The sequence below is a fragment of the Glycine soja genome, chromosome 4, assembly GCF_004193775.1.
Source record: "Glycine soja cultivar W05 chromosome 4, ASM419377v2, whole genome shotgun sequence".
Taxonomy (NCBI): domain Eukaryota; kingdom Viridiplantae; phylum Streptophyta; class Magnoliopsida; order Fabales; family Fabaceae; genus Glycine; species Glycine soja.
The window spans coordinates 44,106,181-44,126,722 of NC_041005.1; the positions used below are offsets into that span (position 1 = coordinate 44,106,181).

The following is a 20,542-nucleotide window of genomic DNA, read 5'->3' on the forward strand; positions in this document are numbered from 1 at the left end:
AATTCATTTGTGACCATTAAATTCATATTGCTTTGCCATATACCTCATGTTAACTTCTTATACCAAATGTGCAAATTAGGTATATGGATGAGTTCAGTGATAGCTTGGGTCATCGATCCCTGTATGGATTCCTTGAGCCTCAATCAATACACAATGCAAAGGACAGACGTGGACAATGTGAGGAATATATTGAAAAATGGCTTAAGGAATCGCAGCGACAAGTGTACTTAGGAGCTTATTTGAATCAGTAAGTAAAATATATTTAGCCTGTTTGTTGTAAGGAAGGTTTGTGTTAGTCATAAACTTCCTGTTCTGTTAATTGCAGGGCTCATTGGCAGCTGATTGTTTTATGTCCTAAAAACAATGTGGTGGTATGGTTTTGTTCGTTGCGTAAAAGGCCTGATGTTCATATAAAAACTGCAATTAACAAGTTAGAGGCTAAAATATATTAAGTCATTCAATATATTTCGAAACATCGATACATAAACTACGAGCGTTATATTTATATCATATTAATCTTCCAATGTAGTGCATTTAAGACATTAAACACCACAACTGACGACAAAGTTCAGCAAACTACACCCCAGTGGATTGAACTCAAGGTTAGTTCAACTTCAAACAAAGTTTGCAAATTAAAATGTTATTAAACATGTTAATACAAACATTGAATTTTGTTCCCATTGAACATAGACTCACGTTCAACGTGGAGGATATGAGTGTGGGTATTATGTGATGCATTGGATGTGGAACATAGTTGTCGCAGAGATGAAGAATGATTTGAGTGTGGCAATTTATCTATTCCGCAAACATTCAAAGAAAATGGTTTTCCATTATTTCTTCACAATAATGGAAATGATTCCATGTTTGTTTTTCACAATGTGCAGTGGTTCGGTGATGGCACACCACATGACACCGACACCATCACAACATTACGTCAAAATTGGGCAGCCTATTTTTTAAAACTTAGAGCCATCCAACGTAAAAAGCTTTAATTTATTGAGATGCGGACATCAACTTTGTGTTTTTGATGTAATTGACATTAAGTGTTATAAACAGTTATGCTGGTGTAATGATTATTATATGCCAAAACAAATACAAATGTGTTCATTTCATTTTGGTATGCACCAAAATGTTCACACTACACGTTGTATTTTCAATTGGTATTTTTGTCAATAGCATATGTTTTTGTTTTGGAATGGGGGCTCATTTTTGTAGGTGTTTCGAATCATGCGGTGTGGAGCAGGAGGCAACAATAGAGGACAATGACATTGATGGGTATATGTATTTTATTCTCAACTTTGAGGCTCTTTTTTATGACTGAGTGTCATCTGGAATGTCGTATACAGTTGCAGGGATCATTGTGATGTGGTAGTCAACACATTGCAGTTGATGTTGAACACATTGCAGTTTAACATGTCTGCGCCAGAAACAATATGTTTTTATGAAAAGGTTCCTAAAGGTAGCTCAAGTAGACAGAAAGGTCAGTACTCATTTTTCTACCAAATATTTTGGTCTTTTTTTTTTAATGAAACAGGTTGAGTTATTGGCTTTATTCCTGGTAGAGGTCACTCTTGTGGAGTATCAGATGGTGAAGTTCCCTCCATCTTTGCTAGCTTGATTTGGAGAGGTAACACCATGGTGCACTTATTGCAGTTGCTCATATAGCTAAGGGTTGCTCAAAGGTATTGTGTTCATTGGAGATGTCTACTTTTCTTGTGGCATGTTTTGATTTTTATACAAGTTATTACAGTTACAATATTTTTGTTAGTTATAGTTGGTTTAATTGTCATTCATTGTTTCTAGCTTGTTCTCCAATAACACAATTATGCCACTTGTGATTTTGATTTTGTACCTACTTTTAAATGGTGCAAGTGATGATAAAGAATTTGGAGCAAGTGGTGGCTATGGTCCTCACTTCGTTACCTGACCAACACCCCCGTATGCTTCGTGCTAAGTCCATGGAATGTATAACTTTAGTTGGAATGGCTACTGGGAAGGAGAAGTTTAGGGCTGATGCTAACCAGGTAGGTGTTTCAGGTAAGCATTAGTTAGGCATACCTCGTCCATACTATCAAGTTCCACCAGCAAGTCAGGTAAAACAGCAAACGATGCCTCATTTTCCCTATTTTACACACAATCCACACAACTAAGGCTGTTATAAAAATGTAAGGAATTGTCCGCACAATTTAGGTATGAATTTGATGTCTTATGATCAGGTCATAGGTTTTAGTCAATGTAACAGATCCTCTGCTTATGCAGGTAAGCATTGGGCCGTGTAGAAATCATCCACACATAACCCAGATCCCATAGCGTGAACAAATGCAGCTAATTTCTGCTGACCTAACTAAATTGCTTTTGGACAATTTGCACTCATAACAAGGGATTCATAAGGCAATCAGGTACATCAAGAACCCAAGTAAATACCACAGCTTTATAAGGAAAAAACACAATTACCTCTGCTTTAAACTTCTATAGGCATCAACAAATTGATATTCTCTTAACCACTCTTCCCTCATTTCCAAGAGATTGGCAAGGCCTAACTTCCCATATGCAGAAGGCTCCTCCATCAACCTATTCAGTAGGTGTGGATGTTTGATCAGTTAAAAAAGCTTATGCCAACTGCCAAGTAAACTCTGACTTTTTTTGAAAGAAAAAAAAACCTTATGCTAGTCAGTGAATTTTAAAAATATATTAAACATAACAAATACAACTAAAATAATAAAAAAACTATTCATATGTCCATCTGTTTGGATATAGAATTTAATTTTCATACTATGTGATTGTTAAAATTTTGGTACTTTTCAACTAATACGATAGCACCTTATATTGAACTATTGAAGTAATTATAGGTGTTATGTGAAATGATGGAAACTATTCAACAACAAATGAAACAAGGTGAGAATGATAGAAAGCCATAAGAAACAAAGCAACAGATTTTGGGCTACATCCTACAGTCAGCAATACATTTCACTATATGAATATGAATACAGAAAATACAGATTGTTCTCACACCCTTCCACCATATCTCGCACTCTCAGATTTTGGCCCTATGCATTTTTGTTGTATCTCATTGTGTGACTATTTAAGTTGCTGTTCTTATGAGATCATGAGAACCATAATGACTTGACAAGCATTCTCAAAACTGAGTGCAGTCAGTGGTTTAAGATATTCTTCCACAATAGAATTGAATTTTGGAATTAAATTCTTAATATGTCAGGTCAGGTCAGGTCAATAATATTTTTTTTACAGCCCAAGTAATTGGTTGGTCTTTTGTTGTTTCAGGTAGTTCCTTTTCTTCTACTAGGAGCGGAGTATATATGGCCACTTAATTACTATGTGGAGGCTGTGTGCCATTGGTGAGGACACCATGAAGTCTATATTCTTTTCCTCTTTACAGTTTGATTTATTCCATATACTTCTTGCTAAATTGCTAATGTTTGTATATTTGGACAGGATTTCTTTTCAGCTTCAGTGTCCCCAAGCTTTATTCTAGCTACACTGCTCAGATAAACCAGAGAGGCATGAGTCCACCTAATTTCTGGAAACTTCATATGTCTGTCCACTTTTTAGTGCTTAATAGTAGAAATTTTTTGTTATGCAGCTGAGGGCTTCAAATCATGGTTGTTGGACACATGGAGTGCTTGCACTCACAAGAAGAAAGTGATGGCATCAGCACTCATGGCCTTCTGGAATCTATCTTCAATAAAAACTCGAATCTTCACAGGTAAGATAAGACCCTAGTAAGAGAATTGGCTGCATTTTATAGCATGAATTGCACAAAACACTCCATCCTGTTGGACGCCAATCCAAGTTGAGAGGAGGATTCAGTTCAATGAGCATTGGAAAGTAGGATTTGGCTAAAACAAAGACACTCTAACCAATTTTAGCATAAGCTCAGACCATTTGCACTATTTCAGAGCCTTCTGCAAAATTATGCTGGTAGTCTCAGATTACTTGGAATTTAGACTATGAATTTGTCTCAGGATAGATTTTTTTTGCTTCTCAGTAGATATATATTTCCCTGTTGTACAATGAACCTTGAGATGGTAAATCCTGTGTACTTAAATTTGCATTTGGGTTTGGCAACTTAGACATAATTATTTACTTCATCCATCAATCATGACAATGTGCCATGGTCTGAGCATGCTTTTCATGCAAAACTATTCATATGTCCATCTATTTTGAAGGACTAATACTTGGTCAAAAAGATATCTTGAATCCTAAGGAGATTTATTTTCTTTCAGGTTACAAACAAAAGGTGCTTTATTCCCTGAAGCTGGTCTACATAATAGAGTTGGTCATGCTGGGGAGTAGGTTGTCTCATCATTGTTCGATATCTTCACTTGTTTTCCTAGTGAGTTCTGCTTGCTTCATATGTACTTATTTACAAAATATTAATTTATTTATATGATGGTTAAGTATATAATAAAAAAAATTATATGTACTTATCATAATTAGTTGACAATAATAATTTTTAATTTTTCACCTATGATTAAGGTTTTAGTTAATTTCATATTATATAATTATGTGTTATATTGAATTAATTTTCTAAGTAAGTTGCTTAATAATATAATATTAAATTATGTTCATAATCATTATTTATAATTTATTTATCATTATGTTGGTTAATAATATAATATTAAATTAACTATAACCGTGATATATAGTAAAAATTTAAAAGTCAAATAATTTTTAAATTTTCAGGTTATATTATGGTTTTATTAATTTAATATTATATAAATTTTAAATTTTCAGCTTATACATAATTTAATATTACATACGTAATTTTCAGCTTAAACACAATTTAATATTATATACATAATTTTCAGCTTAAACATAATTTAATATTATATAATTTTTTAATTTTCAGCTTATACATAATTTTTATATTTTTAATATTATATACATAATTTTCAGCTTATTATATAATTTAATATTATTATATAATTTTTAAATTTTCACCTTATACATAGATTTTACTTAATTTAACATTATATTATTATGTTTATTATTATTTATTAATCTAATTAACCAGCATTTTATAAATAAATATAAATAAATTGTATCAACAATCTAAAGAATTAATTGTATCATATCAGCTTAATAAAAATTACTTTCTACATCGATCATTTAACAACCATTGTCGTAGAAACAGGTGATTTCTAAATTGTGCTGATGTAAGCGCCAATGTAAAATGTAATGTTTTCTACATCGTTGCTTATTAATTTATTGATGGGTGGGCTAATCAGTACCAAAGAAAAAGCATTGGATGTTGAAAAGAAGGAAATGACACAAGAAACTGTTGGCGTTGTTGGCAAGGCTAGTGAAATATCCAATTCCAATATGTCAAAGAATGGCCCAGTGATTAGATCCGAGTGTTCCTTGACATCTTTGGAAAGTGGGATGACAACATCAGCTCTTGTTCTTCTTTCAAGTCAAACGCTTCGAGGATTGCAATTTGAGGACTTGCTTGGTGCCCCTGCTGAATTGATTAGGAGGGGAAAGCATGGAAGCCTACAAGGTTATGCTCGATAATGGGGTGCTGTTGGCAGTGAAGAGGATCAAGGATTGGGGGATTTCCAAGCAAGATTTTGAGAGAAGGATGAATTTGATAGCCCAAGTGAAGCATCCACGCGTATTGCCACCCGTTGCATACTATTGCTCTCAGCAAGAGAAGCTCCTAGCATATAAATATCTGCAGAATGGTAGTCTCTTCATGTTGCTCTATGGTAAGTTGTAAGCAAAGTAAGGTGTCATTACATTCATTTGACATGGAAAGTAGTTAATAAGCTATGGTACTTTGTTTGACATACTAATGCATATCACATAAGTAGTCACTGCTAAACGGAAGAACTATTAAACTAGGAAAAAGGTGTCTTACTACCTATGATAATGAGAACAAAAATTTGCTTACCATCTAAATGATATTTTCTAATACATTACTAATAATTAGTTTTCCTAATATGACACTTATTTTCTTTTGGCCAAAACTTCGATGTAGTTCTTTAGATACTTCTGGTGTTGTTTTCCAATCAAAATTAAAATTTTCATCTCTATAATCACCGTAGTAAAAGTTTGTATTAAAAGTCAACATATATTACAGAGATGAAACTCTTTAGGACTTGTATATAAGTTTTTCCTTTCCTTTTATGGGATATCTCTAGGTCTTCAATTTGAATTTTTTAAGGCCCAAGAGCAGTTTTCAGTGGAACTAGGGTCTGCATTGAAATGTAGCCTAGAAAGAATAAATCTAACCATATGTTTGTCTTCACTTTTAATGGTTTTAGGATCTCAAAGTGGCCACTCTTTTGACTGGGGAAGCAGACTAAATGTTGCTGCTAAGATAGCTGAGGCTTTGGCATATGTGCATGAGGAGTTTCTTGAGAATGGAATAGCACATGGTAACTTAAAGTCAAGTAACATTTTGTTTGGCAAGAATATGGATCCATGCATAAGCGAATATGGCCTAATGATAGCAGAGAATCAAGATCAATTTGTCCATTCTCACAACAAAGGTCTCAAAAGCAAAGATCTAATTGCATCCATCTTCAAAGCTGATGTACATGCCTTTGGTTCGATACTTCTCGAGCTGCTGACAGGGAAAGTAATTAAAAATGATGGATTTGATCTAGTCAAATGGGTGAATTCAGTGGTCAGAGAGGAATGGACTTTTGAAGTTTTCGACAAGTCCCTAATCTCACAAGGTGCTTCTGAAGAGAGAATGATGAGTTTGTTGCAGGTAGCACTAAAATGCGTTAATCCTTCTCCCAATGATAGGCCAAGTATGAGCCAAGTTGCAGAGATGACAAATTCTTTGATAGAGGAGGAAGAAAAATCCATATCCTTTGACACATGACCCAAAGTTTAGTTATATACTTCTACGCATCAGATTAAAAAATAAAATAAAACAAATTCTTTCAGGAAGCATGTATTAATCCAAACTACTCTAATTTTAGTTTAGTTTCGCGCAAATCACGATCAGAACACATGAAAATGGTAAATTATCTGGAGATTGGTTGTACCTTGTAATTTCAATTAGCAAGAGTATCTTTTCTTCTAGAGTATAGGCAGCTTTTACATTTCTAGGCCTTATCTATCATTACTGTTCTGCATAACCGCATCTCTGCAATGAAATTTGTGATTTTTTTTAACATAATTCCATGTCTCACATACCGAGCCAAGCTGCACGTTACTTCAACATTTATTATGCTAACAACATGATCTTACAAAGTTACTTTATTTATGGGCAAAACCAGCGACTACAATTACAGTGGTGAAAGAAACAAGCAAAATTTAGAACTCAAGCAAGCTCTAAACTATTGAATGCAAAGTGGCTTGCAAATATTGAATGCAAGAAAAAAAACACCCGTTAAGAATCATTTGCATGTTGGGGGAGATAATGCATTTTTGGTTTGAATTGTGTAACGCGGTTATTCATGTCAAATTGGAAGCAGCTCTTTACAATTTTCACATCTTTAGTGAAACTGGGACCGGTCTTAGTTGGGGAATTCGGGAGTCTTGACATTGTTTGGGCTCAAGGTTTAATAATAGATAAGGGTCCTTTATATAAAAACTTAAATATATTTTTAATCTTCGGTATTTAAATTTATTTTTTTCTTCTTCTTAATTTTTAAAAAATGGTTTTCTAAGACCTCTTACCATAAAAACCGTCATAAATTATACATTCAAACAATAAAAAAATTAATCAAGATAGACTAAAAGGAATATTCTTTAAAATTGAGAGACTAAAAATAAATTTAAATTTAGGAGACAAAATACAAACAGTAACCTAAATTTGAATGATAAAAACCATTTAAACCTATTGTAAAATATGAGGTAGGTTTCGAAGGATCTAACCACTGAAAAAAGTCACAAAGAGATATAAATGTATACTTGATTCTTAAATCTTTATTGACTTGAAAATTGTAAACGAAATGAGTTAATTTGATTTCTAATCTAGAATTACAGTTAAATAATATTTGTGACTTTACTCCCCCCGAGATAAACATCTTGCTTGGAATTCAAGCCATCCATGGTTGCTACGTCAGCCCTTCTATAGAATGAGTCATCAACTCATCATTTACGCATAACTAAAGAAAACAAAGCAGAAGGGGAGATGTTGCAACTGGTTCAGAATACTAATTTTCACGTGCAATACATATGTGGTTAGGCTATGATGAATTGCAGTGGAGGCTTTGATAAACATAAATTGAGCTCTGAATGATTCACATGGAATCTTGAACAGCTGGGATGAGTCCTCTGTCGACACTTTGAATTGGGCAATGATCACTTGCTCTTCTGATTACCTTGGCATAGGCCTATTAGTTCCTCTCTCTCTTTTCCTGCTTTTCCTTTCTCACAGCTTCCTCACTTGTTTTTGTTTTACTTTTTGTGTGTGCAGGGGAGTGCCTTGCCAATTTCTTTCTGGAAGTATTTTGTTATGTTTTACGTGGTGTGGACTGTGGAATGTTCTCATAGGTTTGGTGGTTGAATTAATGCTGGATGCAGCAGAACAACAATATCTCAGGCAATATACCACCGTATCATGGAGCCCTTCTCAAGTTTCAGACTTTAGACCTTTCCCATAACTGATTTTCTTGAGTGATTCTTGCCTATCTGAGTCAATTGAATAGTTTCTAGTACCTGTGAGTGTCTTGAAAATTGAAACAACTTACCAATTGTATATTTCTAACTAGTGTTATATTATTTCAAAGTGCTTTTTATGTCTTGATTCGGTTTTACTTCTGTTTGCTATAGAGAGAAATGCTAGGGGTCACATTCTCTAACATATTCTTTCAAATACACTTTTTCATTGATAAAAATTTATCAAAAATCACAAAATTCAGTGGGTTCAGTATCTTATTTATTGATCGTCTCTTTTAATTTTATAATTTTCAATATATTTTAACCAATAAGAATTTGTATAGATAAGTATATTAAAGAGTATATTGTTAGCACTCATGTGCTCTAGATCATGAGAAGGTACATCCTTCTATCTCCAACTCCCTGGTTCCTCGTCTTTTCTGCATACAACATTTTTATTTAAAACACAAGTCCAAAAGGCTACCAATAACACTTTAGTTAGTCATAGTTGTGCTTCCCTCATCCTTCTGTTTTTTTTTTTGGGATATTTTGGTATAGAAAGAAACAATGACTTAGATAAAAGGATCTCAACTTGTTGACTCTTGTATCTTATTTATTTGGCAGTTTACTAACTAACGCTAGAAATGTGAGAGTCATATTAAAGGATCCACTTCATGTAATCTTGGTTAATGGGTGTTCATCAAACATGTTTATTAATTTATTGATGGGTGGGCTATTCACATTAACTTATGCTTAATACAAGATCAGGGGAAGCTGAAGAAAATAGCTCTGATTCGCGTTCCAACGATGCCTTCTTACATCCATAGATGTACAAGTATAATATTGGTGGAAATTCTCAAACATGTAAGTCAAATGTTTTCAATGAAGTTACTTATATTGGAGAGACTTCCTTAGTAATTATCGTCCAAGACTCAGCAGTTGGCATCAATTCAAATGGAGATGTACATGGCTTATGGGAAATTCGATTTTAAACGCACTCTTTTGATTGGTGGAATGTATTCTCTTTTCATTTATTTAAACACATCCTTTTTATGCATATTAAGTCTTCAGAAGCATGAGGCAGTGTGTTGAAATTTTTGAAAGAATATCATATTGCTCAGTATAAACCACATGGATTTGCATGTGTGATAATAGAGGGTAATGAGTAGTAAATTTAATATACTACTAATATTAAGAAATTAAGTAACCAAAATTAAACAACAATGGCATAAAATAAAGGAGGAAAGAAAGATACTTTTTGATTTTGGAATTTTATGGAACCCTAGTAAGCACGATAAATTTGGGATGAAATCAAAAAGAAGCAATTAAAAATTATTCAAGCATTAATCCCTTAAGAGAAAGAACCTAAATCTCTTGATTCAACTATCACTCTCTTGGATGAGTGTAACCAATGTACTTGCATTAAGAAAAATGGTTTAGCAATGACCAATTCTCTATACCCGTGTTCAGAGGCATAAAAAGGATGGTTTGCCTTATTCAATTTGCAATTAAAAAGAATTTATGAATTACAATTGAAATAATATGATCACACAATTAGTTTGCCTAGACCAAAAACAAACATTAAGTATAGAAGAAGAATAACAATCTTTATCATCTAAGAATAAAATATAATTACATGAATGTAGTAGTCTAATTACATTAAACACCAACAAGAATGAAATTAGCTAATCACAACCATGGAGAAAGAAATTTTGATAAAGAAAAAATGAGGAAGAATTGTTGGACATAGACACCACTAAGAACTTTCTTGTTGACGAAAAAAAAACCCAAGAACTTTCTCTTTTCAAAACAACGAGAATAGACCCTTTACATGTTTAAAAATAGCATCTTATAACAATTGGGCTTTTTCTTAAAGTGGACTTTCTTTTTAGTAAAGTGAGCTTAAGGCTCACCACTTAAGGGGCATAAACTTGAATTAGTCTACGGGAATTGCTACGCACACCATTCATTTTGCTGGTACACCAAACATAACATATATAATCCCATATTTCCCTTTGTAATTGGTTTGCAATGCAAGATATGCATATCATTCTTCCATAAGAGGCAGTGATACTAAAATATAACAACCAATGAAGCTTCTTGAATGAGATCAGTATATTCATTGGCATAGATTGAATGATGAAGATGTTGTACATGATATATTTTGGAGTCATCCTGATACAGTCAAATTATCCAATGTTTGTAATTTGGTATTTCTCATAGATAGTACCTACCAAACAAACAGGAATAGGTTGTCGTTACTTGATATTGTTGGTGTAACCTCAACAAGGATGATTTAGCATTGATGAATGAAGTGTAAACTATTTTTCTTGATACTACAAATTTGTTGTGTCGGTTTCACATTGATAAGAATGTGAAGGCAAAATGTAAAACTCTAGTTGGTCAAAGACATGCATGGGATTATGTTATGGAAGCCTGAAGGAGTTTGGTGGATTGTACTTTTGAGCAAGAGTTCGATGAGTGTCTTTCGAAGTTTGAAATTGCTTGCTCACCATGGTCAATGTTTATTGACTATGTCAAGCAAACATGGTTGATTTCTCATAAAGAAAGATTTGTTAAAGCCCGGATGAATAAGGTGATGCATTTAGGAAATGCAACAACTAATAAGTATGAAAGTTGTAAATATTTGTTGTTGTTAGGGTTTAGGATCTAACAGATAAAAATAATTGTTTTTGTTTACTTGTTTGTGTATTTCAAATGCAAGCTTGAGTCTTCTCATTGGACCTTAAAGAGACTATTGTAGAATAACCTTGGAGACCTATGCAGTGTTTGGGAAACCATGAACAACATGATCACGTTGCAACACATAGAAATTAAGGCATATTCTGAGACAAGTACACATGTGATTGGACATGTTCTTAAAGTTACCTTACATAAGAAACTACTTGGCATGGTATCAATGTATGCTTTAAACCAGATTGTTGCAGAGTTTGAGCGTGTAAGTAGAATGCAGTAGTGAAGGATTGAACACACTTTGTTGATGAGGTTGACAACACACTTTGTTGATTAAGGGGAAGATTGAACATTTAGTTACTGTTAAGACAATATTTGTAATGTACATAGTTATGACATACTTATGGGGTTGTCATGTAATATGATAATTAATGCGTGTTTCATTGGACGTTCATATAATTATTTATTTTACTTATTAGAAAAAAAAAACAAAACATCAAATGATATATACTTATTTATGTTTTAGGGTTTTTAGACTAATTAAATTGAAATAGGATTTAGGGTTTTAGTTTTGACGAATTATGTATTTTGGGATGTGGGATTAAATAATTTTATTTAAGGTTTAACATAATAATCTACTTAGGTCAATAATTTAATATTCACATACTACATAAACGAAAATAAATAAAAAGCTTATCAAATAACACTAAATAACAAACATTGTTCAGTCATATTGCATACATAAATCCTATGAAACCTAAAAATCCTAACAATCTTCATGTGTCTGGTGTACGCCGCCTTCATCTTGATCAAACATATACATTCCCTTACGCAGTCACACCCCTGGCGATCCTTAGGCACTCCTCGATCACAATGTATACTTCAGTTCCTTCAGTGACTATCCTTATGTTGATCAACCGTTCCAACCTTTCTGTTATTGCATGACAAGCCTCCTACGACATTGACCACAAGCTAAACAATAAAAATTTAATGCATGACACATAAAATTACTACAACAGTGAGAATTCAAAATATTTTATACCAATGCATGTCGAGGCATGTCTACATCAGCAAGTTTAGCTACAAGTGGTTCTGGCATAGCTGTTGTGGCGACCGGCTGCTGAGGAGGATGTGGTTCAATAAATGTATCATCGTGAACCATATGTGGATGTCTATGAGGATCCCTAGGCTGTGTCAGACTCATGAAGGAATGAGATATCATGTAAAATCACTCCATGTAGTCTGCTGCACACTATCCTGGAGCAACACAAATTTGACCCACCAATGCAAGGTATTCAAAAAAGTGCATCCATCTATCGTCAATCTCCTTTATAGATAAAAATGGGGCAGCAGAGGTTGGAGGAATGGTCTGCACATAACCAAATTGTCGCATAATCCTCTCTAGTTGGTGTATGACAATAGATGAACCCATCTGATTTGTCCACAAAATAATGAGATCAACTCAAATTCTCTAAATGCACGGTGGTCACCATAAGGAATCTAGCACACAACATCATATGTCAATCTATCCAACCGCTTATGATACGTCGACATTGTTAATGCCTTCCCAGACTTCCAACGGCATACACGTAGTTTCCTCTCATGATAATCTTCATTAGCAAAGTAATGACTTACACCATATATTAGTAGAATGCAACAGTGGTAATCTGTATGGATTATATGGATTGTTAAACCTTATAATCCATAAGAATTTCTAATCTGTATGCATTATACGGATTGTTAATACTTATATGGCTACGCAATCCCATTTTCAATGAAGAGTGGAAAAAAGGGACTTACGACAAAGGCGAACGCGACAACGGTGGTGGGGACTGGCGACAAGGCATGAATGGAGGCCGAATGGCAACAGTAGGAACAACATATTGAGAAAAAAAACCCAAGTCCCACATTGACTAGAGATAGTGTCAAGATAGAGTATATAAGGTGAGGGCAATCCTCACCCTGTAAACTAGCTTTTAGAGTTGAATTAGGCTCCAGTTTTCTACTTAGCATCAGAGCCTATCCTAGATCTATTGAAAGGGCCACACACCAAGCCCAAAAAGTGTTGGGCGTGAGGGGGTGTATTGAGAAAAAAACCCAAGTCCCACATTGACTAGAGATAGTGTCAAGATAAAGTATATAAGGTGAGGACAATCCTCACCCTGTGTGTTTGGATTTTTTTTTTCAACGCGTACAAACAGGGAGAGGAAAGGGTGACCTTATTAAAATTTTAAGTGAAAGAGAATTTCGTCACTTCACTTAAAATATTGGATACACAAGAAATTGTGTTGGATGCACCTAGCAAAACTCTTCATTTTTTTTTCTTCCGGTGTAGGCTTAAGGTGGTGGGCTTAAAAATTTTTGTTAGGAAATCCCATAATCTTTTTTTTCTTCTACATTGATGACAATGCTTTTCAACTCTTTTTCAATTGAGTCTTTCAATAATTCCCTTACAAAATATAAACAAATAATCCAATATCATATCAAGCCTAAAAGTGAAAAACAGAGCATCCTAATTAAACTAACTTTTATCTAAAAGATAGGTTTTTTTCGTTTTTATAAGATGACAACTGGTAACATTTAAATAATTCTATTAAACATGTGTTTTAATACTTTGATTTCTTTAAATACGTAAATAAAAAATTAAAATATATCAATTTAACTTTTGATAAAAGTGATTAAGATCACAATACATATGTCATGAAACACATTGCAATACTTATTTTATATAATAATATTAGATTATTTCCCGTTAGAAAAACAAGACCATGAATTGATTCATACAAAGTAAACCAAATCTAGTTAAAATATTATGGAAATAAGTGTGAATCAACAATCCAAGCATCGATCACCAGTTTAACTAAAGGCATGTTTAGAACTAACGAATAACGACAATATATATTGTTGTTACCGTATATTTATGTCATTCTAGTTATTTACTCATGACCTGTTAGCTTTATGATACTATTATTTCTTACTATATTAATATTTCCCTTTTTTATATTTTGATTTTCCATGTAAGTATTTGTTTATCAGGGGTCTCTCTTTGCAACTAACACACACCTATTACTAAAATGTAGGTTCAGTAAAGGTAGTTTCAAAAAGAAAAGTCGCATAACATGGTTACATTAATACATATGTAATACATCACAACAACATAATCACTACATTATGATGCCATTAAGGTAGATCACAATTTCAAACATAGAGAAATACATTGTAGGCTGATATAGTACATCAGATGCAATATGGAAATGCCTACTTATTTAAGGACACACTAACAAATAAAGACTTAAGTAACCTATTTGGCAAACCAGAGAAGGTGGCCCTCAGGGAAGATGTGACACACTGGAGCAGCTCCAGGCTTGGTTTTAAGCATTTGTAAAAACACATGGTTTGGATCCCATTCTGATGTGTCTTTGTGGCATACAGCTGCAGCTTTAACTCTGGTTCCATCTTCTCCCTCCAAAGGCATAAAATGCGCAGTAGTATTTGATATCTCATGACACATAAACACAACATATGGGTAATCCATAGGATGACAAACAATGACCTTATCTTCTGCTAACAACTTCACTCCATCTTTCACCGAGAATTTTTGGGACTTACTTTCCTTTTCTGCTTCTGTAGAAATAACTCGAGCATTCTTCCCAAGCTTAGAAGTGACAAAATCTACCATGGACTCTAATGAAGTTGCACAATATCTTTCTTCTCCAGTTATTGCAGGCACTTCACACATACTAATGGTTTCCTCTAGAATCTTAACATTCTCTGGCTCTGGGTTCACAAAAAGCATCTCAACTATTTCTTTTATCTTTGCTGATGACAACGGTATATGTTGTGCAATTTGGCGAGGCAACAATGGGGTTACATTTTCTCTTTTCTTGAAGTGAGCATCCAATTTTGTGCCAGGCCTTAATCCTTCTTCAAAGAAAACTTGGTCTGCTTTTGGGATGTCATGTTGATGACCATTAGCAACAAGGATCGTTTCATCTTCTTGTGAAAGACTTCTTTTTGCAACATAGGTTTTCTTAACACCGTACCAAAGAGGAGGTTGATCTTCGGATTGAGTTTTCTTAACACCGTACCAAAAAATAGGAACTTGATCTTCGGATTGGGTTTTCTTAGCACCATATAAAAAAAGAGGAGTTTGATCTGTTGATTGGATTTTCTTAGCACCATAAAAGATAGGAACTTGATCTGTTGATTGAGTTTTCTTAGCACCATAAAAGATAGGAACTTGATCTGTTGATTGGGTTTTCTTAGCACCATAAAAAAAAGGAGGAACTTGATCTGTTGATTGGGTTTTCTTAGCACCATAAGAAAAAAAAGGAGGAATTTGATCTGTTGATTGGGTTTTCTTAGCACCATAAAAGATAGGAGGAACTTCATCTGTTGATTGGATTTTCTTAGCACCATAAAAGTATGGAGGAACTTCATCTGTTGATTGGGTTTTCTTAGCACCATAAAAGATAGGAGGAACTCCATCTATTGATTGAGTTTTCTTAGCACCATAAAAGATAGGAGGAACTTCATCTGTTGATTGGGTTTTCTTATCACCATAAAAGATAGGAGGAACTTGATCTGTTGATTGGGTTTTCTTAGCATCATACAGGAATATTTGATCTGTTGATTGGGTTTCCTTAGCACCATACCAAAGAGGAAGTTGATCTGTCAATTAAAGTTTTCATAAAAATATCAATTACTCTCTTATTTCATGAAACTTATATAAATATTGGTTTTGGTCCTTGTAATGTACTTTTTTTTGTCCTTATAAAATTATTATTTTTTTAAAATATTCCTTTTATTTTGAAATATTTTATTTTAAAAATATTTTATAGGGAGTAAAAGAAAATGGTTTACATGTTACAAGGACAAAGACGAAAAAATGAATGGATTAGAAGAACTAAAACAAAATAACAATGACTAAAAAAAAAAAAAAGGAATCTTATAATAAAGAATTGATTACATTATAAGAAATAAAACTATATTCATGAGCAAGGTTGGTAAACTCAAAAGTTCATGTAAATTTATAAAATTTGTGTAAACTCGACTCGTAAAGTTGACTAGTAGACTCGTAAGATTTATATAATAAAAAATAATTTAAAAACCTATTAATTAATAATTAACCAAAAAGATCAAACGTGTTACTCCCACAGCTGAGACACTTTCTAACAAGCCTATTAAAAAAATACTTTCTAACAAAAGGATCAACCTCACATTTGATTTTGTTTTTGTTTTTCATAATCTATGTTCTTCCTCTCTACTAGTTATTTTCCTTTGTTTTTAGGCTGTCTTATTCACCGATAATTGGAGATGATCTATGTTTCTATATATAATATTCACCGATGCATCTTTCAATAAAGCTAACCAAATTACGTGTATTGCAGGCCGAGCACACTTCTTGAAGGTAGAAAAGATTTGTTTCCAAGGGAAATCTGAATACCAGACTATGCTAGTTTTTCAGGTGAGTGATAATAATTAATAGCGAAACACAATATCTTGATTAATTGGCTCTTGATCGATATTAATTTATAGTTATATAAATTGTTTCTGTTAATTATTGACGCTTCTTAAATGTTAATTCCATTGCAGTCATCAACATATGGTAAGGTTTTTGTCCTTGATGGAGCACTCCAACTCACAGAGAAGGACGAATGTGCTTACCAAGAAATGATGACTCACCTTCCTCTTTGCTCTATCCTTAACCCAAAAAAGGTTTCGTATGAGACAAATACATAGTCTTACGTACATTTCAATTTTCAATATTGCATATTAGTCTATAACTATATATGACTAACCATAATCTGTGGAAATTAATTAATCTCTAAGATTATCTACCCTCACTTCTCATATATGTTTAGGTGCTGCTTATTGGTGGTGGAGATGGTGGCATTCTAAGGGAAATTTCCCGCCACTCGTCCGTTGAACAAATCGACATATGTGAAATAGACACAATGCTGATTGATGTAAATAAAATGTTTGACTCCTTAATTTCCCTTGAATAAAGAGTCAAATTTTGACTTTATGTACACTTATCGCGTAATTAAAGTGTCCAACTGTTTGTATAAAGGATATAAAAGTTATATTCATTCCTTAAGTATTTTTAGTATTATTTTTAATCTAAATTAAAATTTTACTTTAATAATTTATATGCATCTTTAATATAAAATTTTATTACACGGATTATTGAAGTAAAAGTACAATTTTGATTGAAGAAGACTTAAGAAACTACATTTAAGTTTAGTCATAACTTCCTCTTTTCTTATTTATAAGAATCAAATTAAAAAATTGACTTGATCCTATTTATAAGAATAAATTTAAAATATCTGTTGAATTAATTGCTTTTTCATAACAAAGTACTATATTTGCTTGCTTAAAAGAAACTTAACAAAATACTTTTACCACAACAATAATTTAACATTTGAAATGTATAATAAAGTCAAACAACAAATCACAATAATAAAAATGTAACAATACATTAATACTAAATAATACCAAATTATATATAAATTCCTAAAAACATAAGTTATTAAAGTGAAAACATTTTTAAAATGAGTTAATTTCTTAAATCATGGTAAAACATTGTCATTGTGGGATTTATGGGGTCAGAGTTATGGTTAGTTTGAAACTTGTTGACTCGCTATCTAACTTGAGAATTTATGCAATTTCACACGAATTTATCCAAAAAAAAATCTACTAAAATTATAAGAGTTTAGTTAATCAAGAGTTTAATAAATATATTTACGAGAAATGAACCAAAAAAGTATAATAATACAAAAACTAAAAATATATTTAAATTTTAAATATTTAAATCATAAATATTTTTAGAAATATTTATAATTAACCAAACAGATTTTAATTATATTTGAAAACCATAATTCTTAAGATTTATAATTCTTCTATATGAAAAACTTAGCAAATACTTCCTTGAACTAATATTTAATGAATCTTCATCACAACACAAGTATAATTTAATGCATATCCCATAGGTCAGATTATCTTCAAGTTAAATTATTCTAACTTTTTAATGATATTTTTTACACTATTTGTCTCCCCTCTTTTCTTTATCATTCTATCTATTTATTACACGTTTCTTTCGATCTATTTCCTCTTTCTCTCTCGTGCGTAAATTGGTGTATAAAAATTAAGTATACCTTTAATTACTCTTTTCCTTTTATAAAGTCAGGAGCATTCAGATTATTGTTTCCACGTCACCGAAGTCAGTGAGTAATTCACAGCCAAAGACAAGTTATGTTCCAACTCTTATTATTGATTTTCCTCATTACTTAACTTTTATTCTTATAAGACTCTAAAAAAAATAACCTTTCATTTCTATAATACTTTAATTTCAGCATAATCATTAATTGGGCCGACAGAATGAAATTCCTTACCTGGGTCGAGCTAGTTAAAATGTTTTGCATACAATTCAATAATATGCATATTAAATTCACAAAACAAGTGCCCTTAAATTTCTTACTTACCAAGGTTTAGAAAGTCTATGATTGCTTTGGGCATTGGGGTATTTGGAAGCATCCTTTCCCAGTAAACTTCTGGAGGTATGGCAGCATGAGCTGTCATCAGGATCAGCTACATATTCATAAAAAATATACAGTTATTAATTTAAAGAGTTTTTAAGTAATTATATTATAGATACCAAACAAAAAGGTAAATTAGTCTATGTCTTTTAGAATGATGTTGCAGTGAACTTTGGGATTTAACGTAAATTAGTAATTACTGTGTTCATATGTATTGGAAATCAATAATGACTTTTGAAGAAGTACTTTAAATGTAAACAAGATGAACAAATATGTTCAATGTATTCTTAAGCAAGTTTGACATACATAAATTACATGAATGTAATATATTTTTTTTCATTTTTTATGAATTATTAATTTATGATTTTCTTGGGACCGAAAATTATAAAGGGATCTCACAAAAAATTATTATCTTATTATTTTATCAAGTTTTTCAATTTTTTATATTGACCCAAATTGGAACCAGATAAATTTATTATTTTAAAGAGTTTATTAATTTAAAGAATTTCTACTGTACACCACTTCAGTTGCATAATATGGAGAAATGCTGCTTTAAAGTTCACAAAATAAAAAAGAGATGAAATGCATGTAAAAGTTAAAGCTCACATTGAGAGAGAAAACCAATGGAAGGCAACGAAACTCCATAGCTGAAGCAAAGTGGTTAGAGATGAGAATGTGATATTGAGACACAGAGAAACCAAAGATATATATAGACCTTTTGGAGGAAGGGTGAGATGGCATTATGAGGCATATGTTGCATTTGAGCCAATAGGACTTATGGTTTAGGTGGATATGAAACACGAATTTTGTAAGAAACTATACATTTATTATTTAGACGTATCAATTTATAACAATTTGACTTTATATATTATTAGGTATAATAATTTTTATTCAAATAATAATTTTTATTCGTTAATTCAAATATTATTAAAGCTTAGAAATAAAATTTATTTAAAGCTGAGAAACCTCAAGAAAAACTAATACATGGAAGCAAGATGTGCTCATAAAGCATGAGAAATAAAAAACAGAATACATAAATAAAATAGTTTGGAGTTTTCAAACTATTTATTTTTTCTGATAAAAAAAAGTAGAAAAAGAATAGTTTGAAAATTCCAAACTAATATCTAATGTATTTTTAACTTGATTAGCCTCTCTAAAAAATTGTGCCAACAGAACAACCAATACCATTATTATTTTATTTTATTTCTGATAGATAAATACTTGAGTTGAATGTAGTATATACTCTGTGATTAGTGGTGAAGCTTAGTTAATCTTGAGGGGAGTCATGCCCCCCTAAATTTTTCTTATTTATATATAAAAAGAGATCACTAATAAATAAGATTTTTGTAATATTTTTATATATTATTTAAAGTTATTTTTCTTTAATTATTAACGGTTTTAAGTTATTGAAAAGATATAAATTATTTTAATTTGAAACATTTTAGCCATCGGAAGAGAAAAAAAAAAGGATAATTTTAATATTTTCTTTTTTATTATTAATTTTATAGACAATTTTATGTTAATATTTCATTTTAAGCTCTTGGTTTTTATAACATCAGTTATTATGGTTGATTTAATAACACTTGTTATAGGTTAACTATTTCATTCATTAATTAACTTTTTATAATATATTTTTTTGTATTTTTAAATTCCTTAGTTTTATGTCTTTATATTCTTGTTGCTATTAAAAACACAATATGACTTAAATTTGTGAATTTTCTTTGTGG

The 20,542-nt window shown here is 32.0% G+C and overlaps 2 protein-coding genes, 1 long non-coding RNA gene and 1 pseudogene across 24 annotated transcripts in view; 2 read left to right on the forward strand and 2 right to left on the reverse strand.

The window, feature by feature from the left end:
* The window catches only part of LOC114409809, a 28,411-nt gene extending 26,045 nt beyond the window's left edge, over nt 1-2,366 (forward strand). For 12 of the 22 annotated variants that reach the window (XM_028373417.1, XM_028373411.1, XM_028373419.1 and 9 more), the window contains 5 exons: nt 80-247; nt 326-430; nt 530-602; nt 885-1,682; nt 1,873-2,366. In XM_028373417.1, coding sequence (XP_028229218.1) covers nt 80-247; nt 326-430; nt 530-602; nt 885-992 — 454 coding nt within the window. In that variant the 3' untranslated portion in view covers nt 993-1,682; nt 1,873-2,366. Of the gene's footprint in view, nt 1-79; nt 248-325; nt 431-529; nt 620-884; nt 1,683-1,872 lie in introns of those variants that run through there. The other 10 variants (XM_028373424.1, XM_028373426.1, XM_028373427.1 and 7 more) reach the window with 10 other exon arrangements.
* Nucleotides 2,367-3,601: 1,235 nt separating this feature from the next.
* On the forward strand, nt 3,602-7,064 carry LOC114409810 (annotated as a pseudogene).
* A 4,884-nt stretch (nt 7,065-11,948) lies between these two features.
* Nucleotides 11,949-13,394, reverse strand: LOC114408202. Its single transcript, XR_003665853.1, has 2 exons — nt 12,320-13,394; nt 11,949-12,230 (listed from the first exon to the last, which is right to left on the reverse strand). It is a non-coding gene; the product is annotated as an uncharacterized LOC114408202 (long non-coding RNA).
* A 983-nt stretch (nt 13,395-14,377) lies between these two features.
* LOC114409811 (BURP domain-containing protein 9-like) lies at nt 14,378-19,620 on the reverse strand. Its single transcript, XM_028373433.1, has 3 exons — nt 19,422-19,620; nt 18,762-18,867; nt 14,378-15,948 (listed from the first exon to the last, which is right to left on the reverse strand). Exons 1-3 carry the CDS (start codon nt 19,554-19,556, stop codon nt 14,579-14,581), a joined length of 1,611 nt encoding a protein of 536 aa, XP_028229234.1. The 5' UTR covers nt 19,557-19,620; the 3' UTR covers nt 14,378-14,578.
* Nucleotides 19,621-20,542: the final 922 nt, after the last annotated feature.

Excerpts from the sequence above, each read along its gene's own strand:
- LOC114409811 (XM_028373433.1), bottom strand. The coding sequence starts at position 19,556 with ATGCCATCTCACCCTTCCTCCAAAAGGTCTATATATATCTTTGGTTTC. Across the intron at positions 18,868-19,421 it reads CATTGGTTTTCTCTCTCAAT|CTGATCCTGATGACAGCTCA; the intron begins GTGAGCTTTAAC and ends ATGAATATGTAG. Across the intron at positions 15,949-18,761 it reads CATAGACTTTCTAAACCTTG|ATCAACTTCCTCTTTGGTAT; the intron begins GTAAGTAAGAAA and ends TTTAATTGACAG.